This window comes from Lepidochelys olivacea, assembly GCF_965140295.1.
Source record: "Lepidochelys olivacea isolate rLepOli2 genome assembly, chromosome: 11".
Lineage (NCBI taxonomy): Eukaryota > Metazoa > Chordata > Testudines > Cheloniidae > Lepidochelys > Lepidochelys olivacea.
The window spans coordinates 78,361,203-78,381,288 of NC_140421.1; the positions used below are offsets into that span (position 1 = coordinate 78,361,203).

Sequence of the window (20,086 nt, forward strand, 5' to 3'; positions counted from 1 at the left end):
AAAACCTCAGCCCTCCTTGCTCATGTGTGGCAGATTTCAAAGTTCATACACTTCTCTTGCCGCGATAATTTAATGACCGACATTTTAGCCTAAGTTAACTCTTGTAAAAGGGGTTTGTTTGTTTTTATCAGAGCAGGACAGTCCCAGTGCAGAAGCGGAACAGAACCATGTACTGTGTCCATGTGAGCACAGGGCGAGATGGTGGAATTACTGAAGAGGTCAGAAAAGAGGTGGATACAGACAGAATTCTCTCCCCTCCCCATCACCAACTCACCAGGCACGCCCAGCTCCACTGACAATTGCTGCCCAAACAGATTGGCACAGCGAATGCATTCTTCCATGGTGACATTCCTCACTGGGATGAAAGGACAGACATCCAGGGCACCCATCCGTGGATGTTCTCCTAGGAAAGCAAAGCACCATTCCAGAGATGTGCACAGAGGCCTGGAAGGGTATGGGGGTGGGTGGGATGGAGGGGAGGGGAGGACGAGCCAGTTTAGATAAGGCCGGACTTTATTTATTCATTCCTTATGATCTCAGGACTCAGCTAACACCCCTCCTGCCTCAGGGCCATTGACGCGACGGGACTAACCGATTACGCTGTCTGTATTTGCTCAACTAACTGCCTTGTTTATTCCAGCCCAAAAGAAAACGACCACAAGTTCAGGGTCATCAGAGGGAGATGCGGAATCTCTGCTCCTATCGCAGCTTGCACCTGGCTGGGTAGATTTGTTGGCCTCCCACAGGACATGGGGAGGCTGTTTGAAAAGTGACTGCCCTTTGTGTTTGTGCAATGTAGATCCAGCTGCAGGGAGCACACGGCTCCCCTAACAGCTGCCCGCCGGGCTTGGCTTCCATTGTACATCACAGGGAGGAAAACCCCGTAACGTCATGAGACGGGAGAGGGAGAGCCGTCCAGTAGCAATCTGAGTAGTGCTCCCAGGGAGACCCCGAGACTCGAGCACAGCCACACTCATGGCTGCTCCGGTTTGGGCCTGTAGTTGCTGCTCTGCGTTGGCTTTGGCAAATCACCTCAGCCAGATCCATGCCGGACCTGACAGCTGAGACCTTTGGCAGCTCACTCCCCTGGGCCCCGCCGAGCAGCCCATCCTCCTGCTCCGCCACCACCCTGATCACCTCTGTGCCTGCCCATGTCAATGAGCTGAAAAGCCACTCTGGCTGCACACAGAGCCCCCTCGACGACAGCGTCTGGACTCCCCACAAAGGTGTAGACCGTCCGGTTGGTGGATGGGCCGGCATCCACATCCAGCAGGACGCACCCCGGTGTCTGAGAGACAGCCTCACCAATGGCATCGATCACCTGCAAGAGAGCACAGCCGAAGAAGGGTGTTCCGGCATCCAGAGCTACGCCCGGCTCATTAATGCTTCCTCTCAAAAGGCAGCCCAGCATGGAGTCTGCTAAAGAAAGGAGCCAAGGCATGGCTGGGTTTGTTAATGTTTCAAATGCACCCCTAAAAGTGAGCCAGGAGCCAAACGTCTGCTTGCAGCGGAATCATTCATGTTCAAAGCACAGCCCGTAATGTCACCCTCCAGCTCCAAATCACGGCCTGCCCTGGGGTCTGCAAAATAGCTGGTCAGCGTAATCAGGGCAATGTACGACTGGAAGGGACCTTGAGAGGTCATCTAGTCCAGTCCCCTGTGCTGAGGCAGGACTAAGTATTGTCTAGTCCAGCGCTACTCAAAGTGGAGGTCTGGGGACCGGTTCCAGTCCACGAGCCATCGGCTGCTGGTCTGCGCGCACGTTGGAAAAAAAAACTGCCAGTCCCCCACATCAGATAGCTTGAGAAGCACTGGGCTAGACCATCCCTGACAGGTGTTTACCCTGCTCTTAAATACTCCAATAGAGGAGATCCCACAACCTCCCTGCACTATTTGTTCCAGAGTTTAACTACCCTGCTCATTAGGAAATCTCCCTTGCTGCAATTTAAGCTCATTACTTCTTGTCCTGTCCTCAGTGGTTAAGGAGACCAACTTATCATCCTCCTCCTTGTAACAACCTTTTATGTACTTGAAGCCTGTTCTCATGTCCCCTCTCAGTCGTCTCTTCTCCAGACTAAACAAACCCAATTTTTTCAATCTTCTCTCACAGGTCATGTTTTCTAGACCCTTCATCATTTTTGTTGCTCTTCTCTGGACTTTCTCCAATTTGTCCACATCTTTCCCCAAATGTGGCACCCAGAACTGGACATAACATTCCAGTTGAGGCCTAATCAGCGCGGAGTAGAGTGGAAGAATGACTTCTCGTGCCTTGCTTACAGCACTCCTGCTAATACAGCCCAGGATGATGTTCGCTTTTTTTGCAACGGTGTAACACTGTTGACTCATATTTAGTTTGTGATCCACTAAAACCCCCAGATCCTTTTTTGCAGTACTCCTTCCTAGGCAGTCATTTCCCATTTTATTTGTGTGATTGATTATTCCTTCCTAATGTGCAACTTAACCTGGCCCCTGTTGTGTCTGCGTCATGTTAATGTATTTAATTACATGAACATATAGAATGGTTCACATAAGACAAAGTTCCCATATACTGTTTTTTCCTACAACCGTAGAGATGCATGTGAGCTGCTTGTAACCTATGTATTACACTGCATGTCAGACAGTCCACAGAAGTCTTTTATATGAATACTAGACAGTATGCTGTACTTAGAAAACCGACTACAGGTGATGTATAGCAACACAGAATAATGGGAAAGGGCTAGCATATGTCATACAAGGCTTTAGAATTAAATTGCAGCAAGGCTGTAACACTGTTAACGGGGTTTCATTAATGTAGCTTTCAGTAAATTCTTTCCATCTGGAAACAAGCATACTGTGATGAAGGGGGGAGATTTTCCTAGCGTTGTGCATGAACACTGCGTGTGTCGGTTTTCCCTGCGTGCTGCATGTGTAACAAGGTGTGGCAGAGAGGGGTTTGTTACTGCAAAGGGCCAGGTGTGACCTTGCCTAGCAAGCTGGCCCCTGGACAATGGCCTGGATGCTGTGGAACTTAGTAACCAGGGACTTGGAGGCCCAGAGGCCCACCCCATCTTGGGAGCCAGATGGTTTTGGCCAGGGGAAGGACAAAGGGCTGAGAAGAGAGGACTCTGGTGATCAGACCTGGCAGGGATGGAAGAGAGAGGGCCCAGGTGATCTGTTTGCCCAGGACTGAAGACAAAGGATGAAGGAGGGGCTTTGGGGAAGTTGATATATGGTGGTCGGCTGGAAGGAGGGGGCTTCTAGACCAGGGACAAAGAGCAGCCTGAGCCACCTGGACGCTGGACAGTCCCATCCAGACTGTGCTGAGACTTTGCGTGCTCAAGGCCCTGAGAACTGTCTGTGCTGTGTTCCTGACATACAATAAACCCTTCTGTTTTAGGCTGGCTGAGAGTCACTGCAGGCTAGAGATCACGGTGGCATTGCTCCCTCTGGGGGTGGAGGCCCCGAGGGTCCAGAGCGAGTGAACTCCCTGGTGAGAGACAGGTGTCCTGAAAGCTTAGAGGTGTGGTCCTGGGAGGCAACGAGGCCAGAGGGCCTAACCCCAGAGAGTGCAACCTTCACGAAAGGATGACACACTGAAGGGGGTTACTCCCAGGGGTGAGAGCACTGGGCCCGTGAGTCCGTGACACATACATTTTTATGTCAGTGTATGAGATAATTCACTGTTCAATACCCTTGTTGTTGTCCACTTAGAAATATACTGATACCTTTCAAATCAAGTACAAATTCTGGTATACAAGGTCACCTGCATTAAAGAAACAGAGTAACAATATTTTACAGCACGTGCTTTACTCAGGGAAGTTGTTTATGGACTTTCGCAAGACAATCAGATTGTAGGTCATGTGCAACCTGTGTCAGCTCGAAAACTTGGCTCTCTCCCCAACAGAAGTTGGTCCAGTAAAAGATATTACCTCCTCCGCCTTGTGTCAGGAGTGAGGCCCTCAGCTGTGCCTGCTCAGTACCCCTGACACCCTAACGAGCCCGCCAGGCTGCCGGAAGGACTGGCGGAGGAAGCCAGCTGGCCACTTTTTAAATCTAGCAGCAGCAGTAGCTTGCTGGCTGCTCAACGCCCATGGACACTCTGCCTCCCTGGGCTTATCTCTCCAAGCCCTGCTCCTGCTTTGCTCCTCCACCGCTCCAGCCCAGATCCTGCCCTGCGCCCAGCCCTGTGCCCATCCTGTTCCAGCCGTGCTCCTGCCTCAGAGCCAGCCCAGCCCCTGCCTTCCCTGACACCTGGTAAACCGGTTCTGACTCTCGGCTCTGACTCCTGACTCCGACTCTGCCTCCACCCTTGTCTCTGGCATTCAGCCTCCAACCATTAGGCCTGACCGCCTCTGACCTGGTCTGCTGACACCTTGTCTCTTGAATATCCTGGGACTGACATGGCTACAACAACACTGCACGTCTGAAAGGGCAAAACTCCTCTTCGATAGCCAGAGCACATGGGTGCTGAGAATGGCTGGAACTGCCAGTCTGGGAAAGAAGCGAAGGCCCAACCTGAGAGGTGCTAAACATTTGCACTGCCCACAGATGTCAGCAGGAAAGCCTGGCCCCCGTAGGCAGTGGAAGTTGGGGGCTGTCATAAATATAAAGGGAAGGGTAACAACCTTTCTGTATACAGTGCTAGAAAATCCCTCCTGGCCAGAGGCACAACATCCTCTTACCTGTGAAAGGTTAAGAAGCTCAGGTAACCTGGCTGGCACCTGACCAAAAGGACCAATAAGGGGACAAGATACTTTCAAATCTAGGGCGAGGGGGAGGCTTTTGTCTGTCTGTTCTGTGTGCTTGCCGGAGAGAGATCAAGAAAGCAAGCAATCCAACTCCATTAGAATTAGTAAGTACTAGCAAGGAAATGTGTTAGCTTACTTTTGTTTTGGCTTGTGATTTTCTCTGTGCTGAGAGGACGGTGTATTCCTGGTTTTCTTTTTGTAACTTTAAAGTTTTTGCCCAGAGGGAAATCCTCTGTGTTTTAAATCTGATTGCCCTGTGAGATTAGCTTCCCTTCTAATTTTACAGGGGAGCTTCTTTTACCTTTTTTCTTTCTAATAAAATTCTATTTCTTTTAAGAGCCTGACTGATTTCTCTATTGTCCTAAGACCCAGGAGTTTGGGTCTGTGATCACTTTGTAACCAATTGGTTAGGATATTATTCTCAAGCCTCCCCAGGAAAGGGGGTGTAAGGGCTTGTGGGGATATATGGGGGAAATAGGAACTCCAAGTGGTCCTTTCTCCTGATTCTTTGTTAAATCACCTGGTGGTGGCAGTGTACCCTCCAAGGGCAAAAAGTTTGTGCCTTGGGGAAGTTTTAACCTAAGCTGCTAGAAATAAGCTTAGGGGGTCTTTCATGCGGGTCCCCACATCTGTACCCTAGAGTTCAGAGTGGGGAGGGAACTTTGACATGGGTACACAGCAGTTCTCCCCATTGGTGCCCACCTGGATAAGGTACAGTGGAACAGTGGTGAGGGAGAGCGTCAGCCGTTGTAAATTCTTATCACTCGGTCAATGGAACAATGACAATTTACCCCAATTGAGGATCCTACCTCAAAATGTGTGAGCGCACAAGACTAACGTCAATAATAACAATAATCCCTAGCTCACATCTAGCATTTTTCACTGGGAGATCTGAAAATACTTTACAAAGGGAGGGGGGGTTCAGTATCATCACCCCGATTTTACAGGTGGGGAAACTGAGGCACAGAGCTGTGATGTGACCTGTCCAAGCCCACTCAGCAGGTCAGTGGCAAAGCCAGGAACAGAGCCCAGGTCTCCTGTGTCCCAGTCCTGTGCTCTGTTTGCTAGGCCACACTGCTCTGAAAAGAAGCCAGTGTACAAGATGTTACACATGTGACTAAGGAAGTAGAAAAAATGGTCTACTATTGTATGAGCTGCGAATCGGCATGTGATCATGTAACGGAAGACGTACAATGCACAGAGGGTAGGGTTAAAGCTGCAGTCCATTTATTATCATTACTATTACAGTAGTGCCTAGGAGCCCCAGCATTGGCCCACGCCCCCCCCCGCCCCCGGTGCTAGGCGCTGTACAAACACACACCAAAGAGCTGACAATGTAAGTAATCGGAGCACAAAGCCGGGCACCCAGAGGAAGTGGCGATGAAAGAAGCCGTGTGTGAAAACAACACTCTCAACTGCCTTTTCATAAGATGGGAGCGTACCAAGCTCTGGGGCTGGAACCTTGTGTTGCTGTGGCAACAAGATGCTGTTCTCCGAAAATCCAATCCGCTGATCCAGACAGTCAGATCCCTAACTCAAGCCCAGAGTGTCGCCCGGTGCAGAGTGCAGCGGTGCCTGTTAGGCAGTGCTGCGGCTTGGCGGGAACACATGACTGCTGTCTCCTAGTGGCTGTGGTCTGCTGCGGCTGCTCGTGGCTCCTGGATTGAATGTAAGGTGATGGTTCTGAGCTATAAAGCCCTGCCTGGCCCAGGCCCTGATGCTAGAGAGACGCCTTTCTCTCTGTGCCATGCAGCTACAGCGCTGCTCAGCAGAGGGGCCCTCAGTTTAAAAGAGCGGGGGCTGTTGGTGACGAGTTCTCCCTGGGAGGGGCTGGACTAGCCTAGGGCAGCTGGCCTTCAAGGGGCCTCTGTGTGCACAGACTGCTGCAGAGAGAGGGGTTTGGTGAAGGCTGCTCTGGGGGAGGTGGGGAACAGGCGTTTAGTCTTCTGCTAACAGTTTTATTTCTGGTTTTGAACTTTATGGCGGGGGCACCTAGCGCAATGGCCTGATGCCCCTTTTATACACCTCCAAATACACACATCAGAGCTACACACAAAAGCTATGCTAAAAATACTAACGCCGCAAACTCAAACACTCAAAAGTTCGGAAATGCCAGAAACCAGGCTGCCCGTGGACCCTTAACAGAGCCCCCTGGTGCACACGCAGGATTGCACTGCCTTCAATGACATGATCACATGCTATTTTTTCCTCCAGACTCCTGCTTCTTTCGGCGCCCAGGGGAGCGCTAGACGGGGGAGAGACACCCACTCTGCCAGTGGGTTTCACAGATTTTTGCTGGCAGCAGAGGAAGGGTAAGACTCAGAGATCTCAGGCTCTGTGGGGTAGGGGATGGGGGGCGCTGCATATTCTCTAGAGGTCACAGACCCTTCTTCCCCCTCCCCTGAAACCTGTCCTTGTCCCAGGTCCTGCCTTTTCCCCACATCCCAGTTCAATTCTCCGCCCCTAGCCAGTTCCAGTCTCCACTCCTCCGCTCTCCCTCTTCCAGCTCTTTGTGCAAGCTGTCTGGCTCTCCCGTCACTTCCCACCGTCACCCACATTCCACACACCGCTGGCTCCCCATCCCGCCTCAGTGCCCTTCCCCGCTCCGTGTCCCAGTCTCCTCCTCAAAGGGCTGCTCGGCCCTGGGTGGAGCATGCTCAGTGCAGATAGGCATTACAATGCAGGGCAGGCTGCCTGTGGGCAAACTGCGATTTTTCTGTGGCCAAATCAGGGTGGATTTTTAGAGGGATGGCAGAGGCACCTTCCAGACACAATGGCCGGGAACGCCACGTTTCCAGTGCCTTCTCCAAACACCGGAGCTCCTCATAAGAAAGGGGTCTGAATTTTTTAACAGGGGCAAACTGGTGTATTTTTCCCTGACCATTTTCTCAGAAATGACTGAACTGTTGGGGGTGAAATGTAAAGTCAAACTGAAGAGCAGGCTGAGGACAACACCTGCCGTGGAAAATTTCAGCCCAAACGGTTAAAGTTTGGCAAACTTATAAGCAACTGAATCAGGGTCTTATAATGGGTCCTGCCGGTCCCACCTGTAATTAGCCCTGGGAGCTCCAGGGAGGAGGTGCAGCTGGAACCAGAGGGCAGCAGGAGCGAGCGGCGATTCCAGCTGCTGTTCTTCGAGAAGAGCGGGGCAGTGAGCTTGGCCTTGGGCCTTTCCAGCGCTGGCCGGGCAAAGGCAACCTCCACCAGCAGCAACGCAAGCCGGCCCCCACTGGAGAACCGGAGCAAGGCTGCTCAGTGCCAAAGCCCCTGGAGCTGGATGGTCTCCTCAGCATCTCCCCATGGCACTGGGGACACTAGCTTGCTCCAGCCAGGAGCACTCCGGGGGAGGGGGTATGGGATGGCATCCTCGCTCAGCCCCAGCTCAGACGATGTGGGAGCCAAGCCACAGCCACGAGTCTCCCCTTTGGGGCAGCGGAGGTGATGTGGAACAAAGGGCTGTGACATGCGCACCGCAGGGCCTCTCCACACCCCTGGAGCTCAGGGAGTCTCACCCTGGATTCCCGTGGGAGCATTTGAGAAGCGCCGGGGGAGGGGAGGTCATTGGGCCGTGCACCCTGGGGGCCATGCTGTAAGCTGCCGCAGATACTGGTCGGAGGAGCTGTCATCCAAGGACAAGCTACAAGCATTAACTCCAGCCCAAACGCCATCGCTTCGGCCCAGAGGCAATCAACACAAAGCAGCACCCAGGGCAGGTGAAAAGCAAACAAGCCAAGGCCTTGCACACAGTTTATCTCCACAAAGCAAGTCACGCAGCACAGAGAGAACCCAGCCCCTTACCTCTTTGTTATTGCCCTCGGAAAAGTTGGGGACACACTCCACCAGTTTGGACATTGTGCTGGTTTCGTTCCTCCCAGGGGAGTGCCGTGGCCTGGACCACACTGGGTGTTTGCTCTGACCTGTGTGGCTTCAGAAATGAAACTAGAAGTGCAGGAGCCTTATACGGCCTAGCCAGTGACCTTTCCCAATCTCCAGGGTTTCTCATTAACTACCCAAAACTGCAGCCAATAGAAGGAGAGTTGCTTAATTAAACAAATAAGAGGAAACTTTTGGCAGGGAGGCCCATCTGGCCTCTAGTTACTGGCCTGAGTCTACTGTCCGTTATGCTGGTGTCACTCAGGAGTGACACCCCTGCACTCGCGGATCGTTTGTACCTGGAACGTTAATGGTCAAGTCTTGCTCTGTTATAACCTGGGCTTTAGTCTCTGTTGTCAGGCTCTTGTCTGATTCAGTTTCGTTAAGAGCAGCCAATATTTATTTATCCATGTAACAGCAGTTCTAAAATACAAATAAAATACAAACATATGTTTTTGTTACAACTGAATAAGACACAAATTATACCCCAATTGATAGGCTATCTTCTGCCCCTCCACTTTTTTTTTTTTTGCTGATAAATCAACCATAGAAGACACTTTCTTCAGTTGCCCACAATTTATTCTGTGCTCATAATCCTAGACAGAGGTAAGCAAATCCTAGACATAGACATGCAAGGATTTAGTTATACATAGGAACAAAAAGAATCCTGACAACAGTATTGGTCCTTATTACATGGCAAAGGTAGAAATTTTTTTTTGCATTATTAATGATTAAAGGCCAGAAGTGTTTAGTAAATATTTCTGTTCTGTATTTGGGGGGGAAAGCAGATGATGTAATCTCATCCTATGATGACAACATTCTTTCCTTTCCACTATCATTTCCGGGAAATGTCACACAACAACTACTAAAGTCAGACATTTTTAACACAGCAGGTCCAGATAATTTGCATCCAAGAGTTTGAAAAGAGCTGACTGAGGAGCTCGCTGGACCCTTAAATGTTGATTTTCAGTAAGTTTTGGAACACTAAGGAAGTTCTAGAAGACTGGAAGAAAGCCAATGTTGTGCCAATATTTAAAAAGGGTAAAAGGGTTGCCACCTTTGTAATTGCTGGCAACTGTACCCCCGAGGCCCCGCCCTCTTCTTCCCCCCAAGACCCTCCCCTTGCTCTGCCTCTTCTCCCCAAGGCCCTGCCCCACCTCTTCTCTCAAGTCCTTGGCCCCTTCTCCATCTCTTCCCCCCCAAAAGGCTCCACCCCCATCACTCGCTCCTCTACCCCCTCCCCCCTGTCGTTCATTGGATCATCTCAAGGAGCCTGCCTACCTAGTAGTCCGAGTCTGCGATCATGCGACAGGACTCTCAAGAGTCGGCTTGGTCAGGATACCAGGGGTCAGAGGCAGGAGACAAACTGGAGATCAGAACCACCAGTCAGATGCCAGGCATCAAGCTGGGTCAGGATGCCAGGAAAATGAGGTGGGGGTGCGGGGCAGCAGGAATGGGTAGCAGAAAGCACAAGGCACACAGTCCAGAACAGGGCAGAGTCCATTTGTCAGGCAACTTCCCGTTCCTGCTGCTCTGGGACTCGGCCAGTCGGACCTCAGGGGGCTGGAGCCTCCCAGGTATCCTGGGCCCAGCCTTGTCGAGGTTACGAGGACTCTGCCCCACAGAAGAGTGGAAGGGGGGCCCTCGAGGTCAGGCAGGCCTCTGTGTAAAAGAAGTGGGAGCGAGGCCTCAGATCCTTTCGCTAGCCCATTTCACCGGGGTAGTGTATAAGCCAGGAAAGTTCCCCACAATAGCGGGACCATTCCCCTGCTTACATAATTGGCATCATGGACAGACTCCTATCCATAAGGTCCACCCCATTGGTTTACTGGTTGAGTTCCTACCATGGCTGGAATTAAAGAACTACAGGCCCAGTTTGCTGAACTTCAGCGCAGACTACCAGACCAAGCTGAGGCATTACAAAAAACTAGAACCGAACTGAGAGAAGCCTTATTGCTGACTAAGGCAGTAATAGACCAACAGGCAGCAGAAGCTAAGAAACCCCCGATTATTTATGCCCTATGGGAGCAGAAGGTCACAGAGTTTGGTGACTTCCTGACTAGACCAGGAGACATTATGGTAGAGGAGTGGGTCAAGTCTGTGAAGGCAGCTCTGCGTGTGCTAAGAGTACCTGAAGAAGATCGTTTGGACTTCATAGAGGAGCACCTCAAGGGCCAGGCCAAGGCCACAGTAAAGTTCATGGCAATGAGAGACAAGAAAGATGTGGAAAAGGTATTTGTACTCCTCCTAGAAGTGTATGGAGACAAGGCACCTATTAGAACCCAACTAAAGGAGTTCTTTGAGAGAAAGCAGGAGCCCGGTGAAACTGTCTGGGCATACAAGTATGATCTCCAGGAGAGAATGAGCAAAGTGGAACGGTGAGACCCTTGACGAGTTCCAGACCCAGATGCGGTTCTGAAAGAGCAGTTGGTGCAGGGGCTCTGGGATGACTCCGTCCACTGTGAAATGAAAAGAAGGTTGAAGGAAGAGCCTGGTAAGAAGTTCCATGAACTCATGCAGGCTGCCATTATGTGGTCGGAAGAAAAGGAAGTTCCTGTGGAAGAGACGGTTAAGATTGGAACATTTAAGCGAAGGTGTCCAAAAACTGGCGGTCCAATAGGAAGAGATGCTGAAAGTGATGACTGAGTTGATGAAAGAAAAAAATCCCATTAGTGTGCCAAAATCTCCAAGGGCACCGGGATCCCCCTGAAGGATGAGCAGGGAAGGTACATTTGTTACACTTGTGAAAGGCCAGGGCATACTAGACAAGAATGTCCACGCAGAAGGAGAACACAGTCCCAGGCACTCGAAACCAGTGGGGCACCAGGAGCGAGTGGTCCATCTACAGTAGTAGGCCAAGCAGTGGCAGAAGGATTCCTAGGCCTGTCCTTTGTGGAAAATCACTCTGCATACAGTGTTGAGAGGAAAGCGGGCAGTGCCAGCATGTCTAGTGAAGTCTGCAAGCGAGCATTTGGAGACTGTCTAACTGGTGAAGTATGTACAGCAGGGGCGAAGACCAGATGTTTGTTAGATACCGGCTCAGAAGTCACCACCATTACTGAGTCGCATTTTCAAAAATATTTGAAGGACAAGGAGCTGACCATGCACAGCACATGGTTTGTACATCTATCAGCAGTTAATGGACTGGCAAGCCCAGTGGTGGGATGCCTTGAAGCAGACATAGACTACATGGGTCAGTCACTGCCAGGGAAATGCAACTTCATCTTGAAAGACAAGGCCTCTGAAGGGAGCCATATGAGAGAAGGAGTACCAGGGATTCAAGGGATGAATATCATTAGTAATCTCGGGGGGAGGGATAGCTCAGTGGTTTGAGCATTGGCCTGCTAAACCCTGGGTTATGAGTCCAATCCTTGAGGGGGCCATTTAGGGATCTGGGACAAAAAAAAATTGGGGATTGGTCCTGCTTTGAGCAGGGGGGTGGACTAGATGACCTCCTGAGGGCTCTTCCAACCCTGATATTCTACGGTTCTATGATGATCTGAAAGAGCTACTGTTGCCAGGAGAAGGAACCAGCACGATGAACCGTCATGGGCACTCTAAGAAGAACGCTGTGCTGAGTGGAGCACTGGCTCGAGCAGAGAGGCAGAATCGTTCCCTGGGCCCCGTGGGGCAGACTGGACACGTTAAAGTGGGCAGAAAACTGTTATTCCTCGTCGGAGAGGGAAGATCCTTGACGAACACTGCTGGGTACCAGGAAATACCGATAGATAGCAAGCTCTTGGAGAGCCTACATCTGGGGTGAACCTACCTAATGGGCTCCAGCCAGCCAATGTTCTGACTAATGCCCTCAAAGGAAGAGTACCAGTGAGTCTTCTAAACTCGAGTGCAAAGGCTATGGAGTTGCATCCTGGACACAGAACTGCAGAGGTTCACCGGCCTGAGGAGGTGGTTCCTCAGGTGAAGGTAACATTTGAAGAGAATGGCAATGAGCTGTGGGTGACAAGAAGGGAGAATGGAGGACAAGTTACCTTTCCTCGAGAAAGATGTGGTGGGAGACTGCCAGCGCCAGTTCAAGCAACTCTCAAAGGGCTGATTCCTCGCAGGTGGCTAACTTAAGGGCCTTGCCTCAGAAGCATCAAGAAGTCTTTTCTAAGGATGAGGTGACCAATTTCAATGTCTGGGTCAAAGGTGTCCATGACAGGCCAAAGACAGCCAGTGAAGTTGCTCTCAGTACAACTAAAGACACAGCCCAAAGTAGGAAAAGGACTTACGATCGCAAGTCCAGTGGGGCTCTCATCAGACTCGGTGACTGTGTACCAGTTTGTAGCCATAGACACAGGAGACATCATAAAATACAGGACAAGTGAGAGTCAAATCCCCACACTGTGGTCACCAACAACAATCCCGAACTGCTGGTTTACACTATCCAGCCTGAGCGAGGGGGTCCTGAGAGAATAGTACATAGGGACCAGCTCAAACGTTGGACTTTTAGTCTGACCAGGGCTCATAGGAGGCATAAAGCAGCATTTCCTGAGGAGACTGAAACCAATGGGGCAAACCCAAACCCTGATGAAAATGGCCAGATCCCTCACATTGACCTGGTGTTACCCAGGGACAGGGCAATAGAAAATATGGGTAATGAACCATCAGTCTGAAGAAGGTCCTGAAGAGAACTACTAAGGTTATATTGCCTGTTAAACTTAGAAATGACTATGTTATTTATTCTATGTAGTGTTTTAATGAATATTATTATGTATAGTATGAAGAATTAGACACAGAATGTTAAATGTTCTTTTCTTAATTGTTAGTGTTTTTATATGACATGATGTGGGCATATGGCGTTACTATGGGGCCCAGATGTACTGATGTGAATACTGTCACTGTGGCAGAATTTTAGCAAGGGGGGAATGTAAGGGGACTGTTGGCCCCTTACTAACATTCAGTGGGGCTGTTTTGGTTGGGTACCTCCCAGTACCAAAAGAAAGGGGAAGGGTTGATGGGAAGTCAGGATCCTGCGACTGACAGTCCCCAGGGGGAATGGGGAGAGACCAGTGTTTCAGGTCAGCCTGATTGAAAGGGCGGGCAGGCCAATGATGGAGTCAGGAGGCCAGGGGTGTCCCATCCTCCGTGAGCTGGAATTGCCAGGGTCCGACAGAGTGGGGCCAAGCTAAGGAGAGAGCAGGGCTGGGGCCCGAGCTGAGCTGGGGAGCAGGGCCGGGCCAGCCAGAGAGAACAACCAGAGAAGCAGCCCAGGAAGCAGGTCCGTCCTGGGAGCAGAGCCACAGAAGCAGCCCAGAGAGCAGACCTGTGCTGGGAGGAGTCCAGAGCCGGGTGCAGGGAGCAGCTGGGGAGAGCGAGGGAGGACCCTGAGCAGTGGGCCCAGTGCAGGGAGACACCCCTCCCCCCCCAGCCAATAGACCCTGCAGGCCAGACTTGGGTGTGGATCGTAACCCTGACAGGGTGGGCTGATGCTGGGAAGAAGGGTCCTGCCACCTAGAGCCTGAGGGCGTGTAGCCACCGCCAGAGCGAGTGTCCGACCCGCAGCATCCCTGCAGCACAGCCAGGGCTGGAGAAGGGGCCTGGGACGTGGGAGGAGCAGACTGTGAACTGCCCGGACGTTCCCAAGCTGGCTGGCTGTGGGGTCCCCGGGCCACAGAGCAGGGTGACGGGTTTTCCTTTCACCTTTCCTATTCTTTCCCTATATTTTAAAAATCGGTTGCTGTTTAATAAATCGTATTTGCTTTGAACCACACGTGATGGTCAGTGGGCCAGGGAAGTGCCCAGCGCAGAGAGAGCACTCTGGAGTGGGGACACCCTGGCCCCTGCCCTAAGTGACCGTGACAAGGTTGGGGGTCGAGCCCCCCAGGAATCCTGGGCCCAGCCTTGTCAGGGTTACGAGGACTCTGCCAGACAGGAGAGTGGAAGGGGAGTCCTCAAGGGCAGGGAGGCCTCTGGGTAAAGGAAGTGGAAGCGAGGACTCAGATCCTTTTGCTAGCCCACTTCACCGGGGTCGTGCAGAAGCCAGGAAAGTTCCCCACAATAACCGGACCATTCCCCCGCTTACAGTATCAATGATTGTGGGGCAGGTCTCTGGCCTGTGCTGTACAGGAGGTCAGACGAAATCAGGGGTGAGAAACTACGGCCCGCGGGCTAAATCCGGCCTGCGAGCTCCTGCTGGGGAGCAGGGTCAGGGGCTTGTCCCGCTCCAGCGCTCCAGCCAGGGCGCTGGGTCAGGGGCCACACCATGCAGCTTGGCCCCGCTCCAGCCAGGGCGCTGGGTTGGGGGCTGCGCCATGCGGCTCGGCCCCACTGCAGCGTTCTACTGGGGCGGTGGGTTGGGGGCTACTCCACGTGGCTCCCAGAAGCCGCAGCATGGCCCCGCTCCGGCTCCCACGTGCTCCAGTGGCCCTCTCCGGCGCTCCATAGGAGCTGGAGAAGAGACATGCCACTGCTTCCGGGAGCCACATGAGGTAAGCGCCGCTCGGAGCCTGCACCCCTGAGCCTCTCCCCAACCCCCTGCCCCAGCCCTGATCCCCCTCCCGCTCTCCAAACCCCTCGATCCCAGTCCGGAGCACCCTCAGGCCAAAAAGTTTGCCCACCCGTGGCCTAGATGGTCACAATGGTCCCTTCTGGCCATGGAATTGATGAATGCCTCTATGAATCTCAGCACCCTCTCTCCAGGCCCCAGCAACACAGTGCTGGTGTCTCTCCCCAGAAGCGGAGGGCTCTTCCCAAGGAAACAGAGCATACTGGACCCTATTAATGCTGACTCCTCTGCAGAAGATAAGAAGCATTTCTGTAAATGGCCCAGGCTTCCCCTCCTCCCCCACTTATCTATGGGGTAAGCCTTATTCAGACCAATGGGATTGCTCACATGAACAAAGGCTACTCATGTGAGAAAGGGATCAGGGCTGACTGCACCAGTTGTCCAAGAGCAAACACGCTAATCGTTAAATGTTACCTAATCCTGGCTAAATCTTTAACAGGGCTCAGGCCAGAGGCAGATTTACCATGAAACAAACAGTGCGGTGGCATGGGACGCCCAACGACAGGGGCCCCAAAATGCAGGACAAATCTCATCTGACAACCTGCCCCCAAGTCCCAGCCCGTGGTGCAGCAGGGCTCAGGCAGGCTGCCTGCGTGCCTTGGCCGGCGGGCCCATGCTGCTCCCAGAAGTGACCGGCTGCTGGCACGCCTCTGCGTGCCCCTGGCAGGGGGAAGGCGGCTCCGCACGCTCCCTCCACCCTGAGCAGTGCACGGAGACCCGCTGCCCCCCCCCAGGGGCTCAGGCAGCCCCTTGCCCGTGCTGTCTCCCCTCCCTCTGAGGGGTGTGCCGGTCACTTTGGGAGCCACACCGCCCAAGGTAAGTGCCACCCCCCCTGGCCCCTCCCACACCCCAACCCCCTGCCCTAGCCCAGAGCCTGCATCCTGCACCCAAACTTCCTCCCAGAGCCCGACCCCCGCACCCCTCCTGCTCCCTAACTCCCTGCCCCAGCCCAAAGCCTGCACCCCTCACCCTCTCCCACACCCCAACCCCCTGCCCCAGCCCTGAGCCTGCCCCCCGCACCCCCTCCTGCCCCCCAACCCCCTGCCCCAATCAAGGTACCTCACTTTATTTTCATTTACTTCCTATTACTTATAATATAGGAGGAGGATGAAGAAGAAAAGAATGGAAAATGGGGGGGGAGATAAGAGAGAATGTCCTCTTTCTTGGCTGGGTCCCGAGATGGGGCCCCGGAAGTGAAGCTGCGCACAGGGCCCCACTAACTCTGAGTCCGCCACGGCCTCAGGCTGCTCAAATTAACAATGAGTTACACATGCAGGAGCCGATGGCCACTGCCTGGCAATGCAACGAGCCATAACACATAGTAGCCCTTTGAGCCGGTTTCTGGCCCCCCCAGGAAACAATGAAATGAGCTTCCCAACCTAGAGGGAAAAGATCACAGCGCTAAAGCCAAAGGCAACCCTGTGACGCTTTGCGTGTGTCCCTCTCTCTCCCTGTAACCCTGGGTGTGTCCCCCTCTCCCTGTGACCCTGTGTATGTGCGTATGTGTCTCTCTCCGAGACCTTTTCTATGTGTGTCCCTCTCACTCCCTGCGACCATGTGTGTGTCCATCTCTCTCCCTGTGACTTTTTCTGTGCATGTCTCTCTCTTCCAGTGACACTGTGTGTGCGTGTCCCTCTCTCTCTGTGACGCTTTCCGTGCGAGTCCCTCTCTCTCTGACCCTGTGTGTGCGTCTCCCTCTCTCCCTGTAATTGTAACCTTTTGTGTACATGTCCTTCTTGCTCCCTGTGACGGTGGGTGTGCGTGTCCATCTGTCTCCCTCTCTCTCCCTGTAACTCTGTGTGTGTGTGTCTGTGTGGCCCTCTCGCTCCCTGTGACCCTGGGTGTGGGTGTCCCTCTCTTCCTGTGATCCTGTGTATGCATGTGTCCCTCTCACTTTGTGTACCCCGCTCTGTCTCCCTTTGTGTGCACGCATCCCTCTCTCTCTGTAACTGTGCTCTCGTGTTCCTCTCGCTCCACGTAAACCTTCATGTTCGCGTCTCGCTGCGTTTTTGGTGTATAAACAATGTTAGTGCATGAAGACCCAGGCCCGACAGGCCCAACTTTGCTCTGGTACCCATCAGACTGGCTGGCTGTTTCCATCAGACAGGTTCGGGCGTTTCCTTTCCTTGCCCGCCGTCTGTTACAGCATCTCCTACCGCCTGCAGGCTAAGCAGAGCCAGGACACACTGGCGCTTGCATGTGGACACTCCAGTACCGCACGGCAATGCTCGATGCTTTCACGTGTGGTGGGCGCTACCCTCACCCTTGACTAGCAACATGGCTACAGGCCAGATCCTCCCACAGCTGGCATAAGCCAGTTTCACTCCACGCCTTTAATGGGGGCAGGCTGGTTTGCACCAGCCGAGGATCTGGGCCATATGTCTCAGCCCTCTGCTGGCCCTACAGGTCGCCCTGGGCTAAGGGACGGGCAGCGGGAGGTGAATGGGAATGGATGGAGGCCAGAGCATTGGTAGGAATCTGCCTGGTGGTGGCACACAGCGTCTTCCAAACCCCCTGCGTGAGCCGTGCCGGGGACGTCTGCACCTCCTCCAGCAGGCGACGCTGCTCCACGCCGGAGCCGCTCTGGCTGGAGCCGGCTGGGGGAATCCAGGCAGTCCTCTCGCCAGGGCTGATTGAAACCGCCGTGGCCACAGCGCCGAACGGCTCCCTGCGCGTCGGCCACTTTTGCTCATGGAGGCTCTGGCAGGGCCACGACCTGCTGATTAGACCCAAACCCCTCCCCACCTCTCCAGGGGGGCTTTTGGAAGGGCCCCTATTCCCAGGGCTGGGGGGTGCATTTAGGGTTTGTTTGCACCCAGGGCATTGCCAGGGCTGTTAACTGAATGAGAAATGGAGCAACAGGCTCTCTCCCCCTCCTGGCCCTGGGGACCAGCAGCAGAGATACAGAGGGCCCTGGCCAGCCACCACCAAGCCTGGGTTGCTGCCCTCCTAGGGCGGCCCCAGGACTAAATACACATCAGGGGGTAGCTCGCCCAGCACAGCCTCACCTGACTCTTCAGGCGGGGGTTTGCTTCTGAATTCTCCACCCAGCCGCCCTCTGCTGTGGGCTCCTCCTCCTGCTGCAGGGGGGAGACAGTGCAGCCGGCTGCCCAGCTGTTACACTCCCGCTGGGCCGGAGGCGCCTGTCTCATGGCAGTCTGGGAGCCCCTCCAGGAGACGAGCCCGGGGAGTGCCACGGCCAGCTCCCACCTGACGAACTCACCCCTTCGCTCCGCTCTGGAGTCTCCGCTCTGCACAGTGGGGACTGCTGCTTCCCTTGCGTCTGTACAGCGCCCAGTGCAGGCCCCAGGCCGCGAGCGAGGGTCCTGCAGCGGGAGCCACAGGGCTGTGCTCACTGAACCATCTCGCTCGGACACCGGGGCAGCCCAGGGGCGCCTGACACGTCAGGAGACGGACTATAAATATGGGGTCAGCTTTTCTAACAAGCCTTATGATTTGGGGGGGGGGGCAATCTCATTGGAGGTTTCAGGGGGCGGGGGGACGACTCATGATTTTAGATGTTTCCGGGTTGGCAGCATGTGTTGGATCATATTAAAGAAGTTCTGTATTAAAATCACAAATGAGTTTGATTCCCCAGAGTTTCAATTCCAGGGTATTACTAATTAAGAGGTCTCTTGGTTTTTGGTGCTGTTTCTCTCCCTCTATGTGTGAAACTTGCAAGCTGCTAATTGTGTTAGTACTTTCTAAGACAGAGTCTGTTCTCAAAGCAATTCGCAGAGAGAGAGACTCAAAGCAATACTCTGTAACAACAGAAACAGCACCCAGAGACTCCCCACCCTTTTGTTGTATTAACAATTGTGATTAAAATAGAGATAGAGGATGTATGTGGATGGATGCTTGGTGTAGATGATAACTGAATGATCAGGGAGGTGCCAGCCTAAGAATCCAGTGTCCATCGGCTGAAGAAGGCGTCAAGTGGAAATAACCAGAGGACCCCCCCAGAGGGCAGACTGGAATCCACCCAACAGCCTCAAGAATGGGAGAACCAAAGAACAAGATAACATCTTGGAGCCGTCAGGAATGTGCTATCTGCTGATTGATTCAGCAACAGCATGATGAAGCAATTCCCATAGACTGCCATAGGAAGAAATTCCTATAAAAATAGACTCTAAAAAGTGAGAACTTTGGGGTCTGATTCTGCAAACCAACTTCCAGGAGCATCAGATGAGCATCTGACAAGGCCCTGCTCCCTCCTCATGTCCAGGCCACCTGGCCAGTGGCTTGGCATGAGCAACTCTAAGGCTGGTAACTATGATAACAACCTTGCAGAACCTGTGTGTGTGTGTGTTTGTATGAATGAATGTGTGAATAAATATGAGATTGAATGGAATGTTATAGCTATAACTAACTGCTTACTATGATTCTTTCTGTATTCACAATAAATGTGGTATTTTGCCTTTTTCCCTTTAATAAGATCCTGCTGGTTTTTATTTTACTGGTACAACACATGGTCAGTGCCCAAACACTGTTCAGCTAGCAAAGTGGGGAGGGGACGTCCCCGCCTGCCCCAGAGCACACTCCCCACTCCAGTCCAGTCCCCTGCACTCATGGCAGGACTCTGTTAATAACAGACCATCCCTGAGAGGTGTTTGCCTAACCTGCTCTTATCAATTTCTAATGAGGGAGGTTCTACCACCTCCCTGGGCAATTTACTCCAGTGCGTAACCCCCCTGGCGGTTAGGGAGCATTGAAGGCATATCGAGCAGCAACGGACCAAGATCATTCATGCTGCCCGAGCCCGCCAAGCGCGGGAGCACAGGACTGGCTCACGGCGCGATCCCACACCTCGTACCAGATACTCCACGGGACAGGAACTCTCCCAGGGCATCGGTCCCCCGCGCAGGCCGTCAGCCCAGCCAAGCAATGAGTGCATTTGTCAGGCAGCTGAACGAGATTTCACACCCCGCTGTTGCCTCAAGGTAAAAACTATGATAAAAATACCTCCGTGCTCAGCCAA

At 52.9% G+C, this 20,086-nt stretch overlaps 1 protein-coding gene across 3 annotated transcripts in view; it reads right to left on the reverse strand.

Annotated features, from left to right (window-relative positions):
• Window positions 1-8,694, reverse strand: part of FTCD (formimidoyltransferase cyclodeaminase) — a 39,073-nt gene extending 30,379 nt beyond the window's left edge. The window contains exons 1-3 of one of the 3 annotated variants that reach the window (XM_084643777.1): window positions 8,526-8,694; window positions 1,138-1,321; window positions 275-403 (exon numbers count right to left, since the gene is read on the reverse strand). In XM_084643777.1, the coding sequence (XP_084499903.1) occupies window positions 275-403; window positions 1,138-1,321; window positions 8,526-8,579 (367 nt within the window). In that variant the 5' untranslated portion in view covers window positions 8,580-8,694. The remainder of the gene's footprint in view (window positions 1-274; window positions 404-1,137; window positions 1,322-8,525) is intronic. The other 2 variants (XM_084643779.1, XM_084643778.1) reach the window with 2 other exon arrangements.
• Between the last annotated feature and the right edge of the window lie 11,392 nt (window positions 8,695-20,086).